This window comes from Penaeus monodon, chromosome 14 (assembly GCF_015228065.2).
Source record: "Penaeus monodon isolate SGIC_2016 chromosome 14, NSTDA_Pmon_1, whole genome shotgun sequence".
In the NCBI taxonomy this organism is placed as follows: Eukaryota; Metazoa; Arthropoda; class Malacostraca; order Decapoda; family Penaeidae; genus Penaeus; species Penaeus monodon.
Genome location: NC_051399.1, coordinates 4,599,935 through 4,604,934, shown reverse-complemented (window position 1 = coordinate 4,604,934; position 5,000 = coordinate 4,599,935). Strand labels below are relative to the sequence as shown.

Sequence of the window (5,000 nt, the reverse complement as noted above, 5' to 3'; positions counted from 1 at the left end):
TATTAACTGGAAAAGGTGAAAGGAAGAGGATGATGAGAAAGAGGAAAAGGGAGAGGAGAAAGAGGAAGAGGAAGAGGAGAAAGAGGAAGAGGAATAGGAGAAAGAGGAAGAAGAGAAAGAGGAAGAGGAGAAAAAGGAAGAGGAGAAAGAGGAAGAGGAGAAAGAGAAAGAGTAGAAAGAGGAAGAGGAATGGGAGTGAGGAGGGTGGAAAAGAGGAGGAGGGGTGGAGGGAGAGAGGAAGAGTATGAGGAGGCGGAGGAGAAAAATTAGGGGAGTGGGAAAAAGCAGGAAGAGGAGGGGGAGGAAAGAAGAGAATAGGGGAGGGTAGAAGAGGAAGAGGAGGAGTTGGAGAAGGAAGGAAGAGTAAGAAGAGGAGGAAAATGGGAGAGGGTAGGAAGAGGAGGAGGAGGAATGGGGGAAAGGAGAAAGAGTAGGAGGTAAACGTAATTATTTTCATTATCATCATTCATTACCATTACCACTCTTGCTGTTAACATTATTGTCATCAACTTCATTATCACATTACCATTATCGCTATTATCATCAATATTGTTATCATTATCATTATTGTTTTCTTTACCATGATTACTACAGTTATCATCATCAATATTACTATCTTTATATTTTTTTTATTTTGTTTTCGATATTGCTGTCCTTTTGATTACTGATTACTAACAGGTGTTTTTAAACCCCTTTTTCAGGTAAATAGTTTCACTTGCAACAGAGACACGAAATTTTATAGTGAGATTGCGTAGGTTCCTAAGCAATGTTGCCCTCGTCATGATTTCAAAAATATGTTTATTGTATAGCACTGAATATAATTTAACATTTGCAATCCGTAGCTCGATATATGATGCATGTGAACTTGGGTTATCAAAATAATGTATAACATGAATTAGGTGTATCGACCGATGAAAGAAATCATATTACGTAATTCATTATATAACTAAGTCGAATATGTTAGTTATGGTTGTTGATTAATTGTCTATATTTCAGTTTCCATTGGCATATAACCGATGCCCGTTTAATGCTGAATTTTGTTGTGCCTTTGCTTCCGAATAAATGTGCACTGTACCTTTAATTACTGTTTATACGTACTGGCTATTTCTGACAGTTGCTCTGTCCAAACTGCTCTCCCAATCAGTATGTTTATCTGTGTGTCCTGTCTGTTGGTCGATCATTCTCTCTCTCTCTCTCTCTATGTATCTGTTATCTATTTACCTACTTATCTCGATCTATCTATTTATAAGTATATCTATTTACCAACCTATCGAGTCTATATATTTCAGCCTACTTCTTATCTCTCACCCAATGTACGTATTACTTAATGATTAAAAAGATTGTATACATACATACCCCCCCCCCACCACACCACACCCACACACATACGAGAGGGCTCAAAAAATTTCGTGGAAAAAGGACAGTATGAAAAAAGAGTTTCAGTTATGATGCTTATTTTTCAACATATGTTCCAATAGGGTCAACACACATCTGCAAACGTTGTTACCAGCCTTTAAGTCCGTCTGAGTAAAATTGAGGGTCATGTGATCAGAATCATGTCAGAGCAGCTCTTTTTACATTATCAAGCGATGGAAAAATTGTACATTTCAATTATTTTTTTAAAATTTGGAAACAAAAGAAGTCGGATGGGGCTAAATTGGGGCTGTAAGGTGGATGTCGGACGATTTCCCGTCGAAATTCACGTAGAACAGCTCCGTGGGCGGGTGCATTGTCGTGGTGGAGGAGAACACGTTGATGCAGTTTTCAGTGTGTTTTTCTGAGATTTTTGGGACAGTTTTCTTAAAAGGCATTCATAGTTTTCTCAAAATTCATTCATAATAAGTAGATGTAATTGTTTTCTTGCTCTCGAGGAAATCAACCATTAAAGTCCCAGAAGACAGTGGCCATGACCTTTCCTCTTGAACATTCAGATTTTGCTTTGACTGGTCCACTTCCACCCCCGGGCAGCCACTGTTTTCATTGAAATTTGTCCTCGGGATCGTACTGGTAGAGAAATGTTTTACCCCTGTCATAATTCTCTGCAGAAATGTTTCAGAGTCCTCATCCCATTTGTTCAAAATTTCCATTGAATGATCTGCCTTAGTTTGCTGCTGATCTGGGCACAACAGCCTAGGGACCCATCGAGCGGAAAGCTTGCTTAACCTCAAACTCTCCACCAGAAATGTGTGTGCAGAACCCATAGAGATGTTGAGTGTCTGCTACTGATTCAGTGGTTATTCGTCTATCCCTTTCAATCATGTCACGAACAGCATCAAAGTTTTCCTCACAAACTGACGTTGATGGCTGGCCACTGCAGGGTTCATCTTCAATTTCGTTTCTTCCACTTCTGAACCGATTTATCCATTTGTAGGTTGTTGATTTCTTTAGGGGCCTTGTCACCATAAACTTGTTCCAGAGCGTCAATGATTTGCCTCTTCTCCCAACCGAATCTCACCATGAATTTAATGTCTGTCCTGGCCTCGATTATGGTGGATTCCATGTTGCTTGAATGGTGCCTGACTTCCAACTGGCGGCGATGCGTTATTGCCTGCATTTAAGAGTTCACGATTGAAAACGTTTTAGCACGTTGGTAAAAGAATGCTCAGGTGCATTGAAATCAAAATCGTTCCATATGTTTTTACTTAAGGATTTATCCCAAGAACTCTTTGAAGCCCCCCTTCGTCTACACGATTAAAATAAAAATCATAAAGCGAGGAAATGAAATAGAACCGAGACCTTGGAGATAAATAAATAAATAAAAATGAGAAATAACATTAAAAAAAAATCTTTCTCTCACAGTCCCTCCTGACATCATCGACGAAGAAAGTAGCTCTGAAGTCACGGTGAAGGAAGGTCACGACGTCACCTTGGTCTGCCGCGCCAAGGGGTCTCCCAAGCCCGTCATTTCCTGGAAGAGAGAGGACGGCGGGAGGATCGACCTCAACAACGGCATCAACTGTGAGTGTTCTTGTCTCTTGGTTTCTCTTTGTTGTGTTTGTTCTTGGGTGTTTTTTTTTTGTTTTTTTTTTCTTGTGGTTTTGATTTTGGGTGTGTTTTTGTTTTCTTTGGGGTTTGTTCTTTTGTGTTTTTGTTTCGTTTTGTGTTTGTTAGTGTCATTGATGGGAGGATCGGTCTTAACAATCGCATCAACTGTGAGTGTCTTTGCTTCTTGATTTCCCTTTGTTGTGTTTGTTCGTGGGTGTTATTTGTTTTGTTTTGTGTATGTTACTGTCATTGAATTTATTCTTCTTTGTGCATTTGAATGAGCTTTGTGGAGAATGTGTTTGTTTGTTCAAGAGTGGTATTGGCCTTGGGTTTTGGTGAGCGAGTTTGTTCATATATTTTTGTTTTTGTTTTTGTGTATGTCTTGTTCAAAAGCGGTCTTGATTTTTGTGTTTGTTCATGTGTGTTATTGTTTTTGTGTGTGTGTTGTTCATTAATTTGTCTTGTCTTAATTTGTAATTGTTCATAAATTTTACTGTTTTTGTCTGTTCATAAATGGTCTTGATTTGTATTTGTTCATAAATTTTATTGTTGTCTGTTCATAAATGGTCTTGTTCAAGGGTATTTATGTGTATATTTATTTCTCATTGGTGTTTTTCGTTTGCTTTATATTTATTAGAATAAGTCTTATTGTTGTTTTCTTCTGCACAGACATAAACATACAGAGGGAAACATATAAACTTACTAAGACAGTCATATCAACAGACACACGTACAGAGACACATAGATCTATAGACAGACAGACAAAGAGATATGCAGACAAACATGAAGAACCAATCAGACGCAGAAACAAAAATAGACAGTCAGTCAAACAGACAGACAGACACAAAAAAATAACAAATATTTTTTTTTGCAAACAGACAAATAACGATAAAAGAATATATCCATGAACACAGACAGACAGGCAAATAAACAAAACTCCAGAAGAAAAAAAATATATATAAAAAAAAATATTCGTACAAAGGAAAGTCATGATCTTACGAACTTCAGTCAGGCGCCAGATGGGTCTCGTTGGCCGGGGATCGGGTGGGGTATTTTGTTTTGTTAGCATTTAATCAGAGTGTGACCTTTTCTCTCTCTCTCTCTCGCTCTCTCTCTCTCTCTCTCCTCTCTCGCTCCTCTTCTCTCTTCTCTCCTCTCTCTCTCCTCTCTCCTCTCTCCTCCTCTTTTCTCCTTTCTCTCTCTCTCTCCTTCTCTCTCTTCTCTCTCTCTTCCTCTCTCTCTCTCTCTCTCTCTCTCTCTCTCTCTCTCTCTCCTCTCTCTCTCTACACCACACCACACATTCTAATATGATATATATAATATAAATAAATAAATAATTAAAAAATTAAAAAAAAAAAAAAAAAAAAAAATATATCATATAAAAATAAATATATAAGATATATAAAAATTTTAATAAATAGATTATATATATATTTTAAAATTATATATATATAATAATATATAAAGATATATATTATTTTATATTATATAAATATAATAATATATATAAAAAAAAATTTTTTTATATATTTTTATAATTTTATATATATATATAATATATAATATATTAAAATTATAAAATTATATGATATACATATATATATAATAAAATATATATCTAAAAATATATATAAAAAAAAGTATAATAATATATATATATATATATTTTATTGGGTGTGTGTGTATTATAGATATATAATAAAAAATATAATTTTAATATATAGATAAAATATAATATATATATATATTATAAAAACATATATATATAGGTGTGGTGTTTTGTGGTGGTGGGGTGTGTGTGTGTGTTGTGTGTGTGGGGGTGTGTGTGTGGGTTGTGTGTGTGTGTTTGTGTGTGTGTGGGGTGTGGGTGTGTATGTGTGGTGTGTGTGTGTGTGGTGTGTCTTTTTGTGCGTTGGGTGTGGTGTGTGTGTGTGTGTTGTATATATATATATTTATATATATATGTATATATATATATATAATAATAGTATAAATATATTTATATATAATATAAA

At 35.4% G+C, this 5,000-nt stretch overlaps 1 protein-coding gene across 1 annotated transcript in view; it reads left to right on the top strand.

Moving 5' to 3' along the window:
* Nucleotides 1-5,000, top strand: part of LOC119580550 (neurotrimin-like) — a gene marked incomplete at its 5' end in the record, with an annotated part of 74,261 nt that overhangs the window by 17,733 nt on the left and 51,528 nt on the right. The window contains one exon of the mRNA XM_037928666.1: nt 2,800-2,958. Coding sequence (XP_037784594.1) covers nt 2,800-2,958 — 159 coding nt within the window. The remainder of the gene's footprint in view (nt 1-2,799; nt 2,959-5,000) is intronic.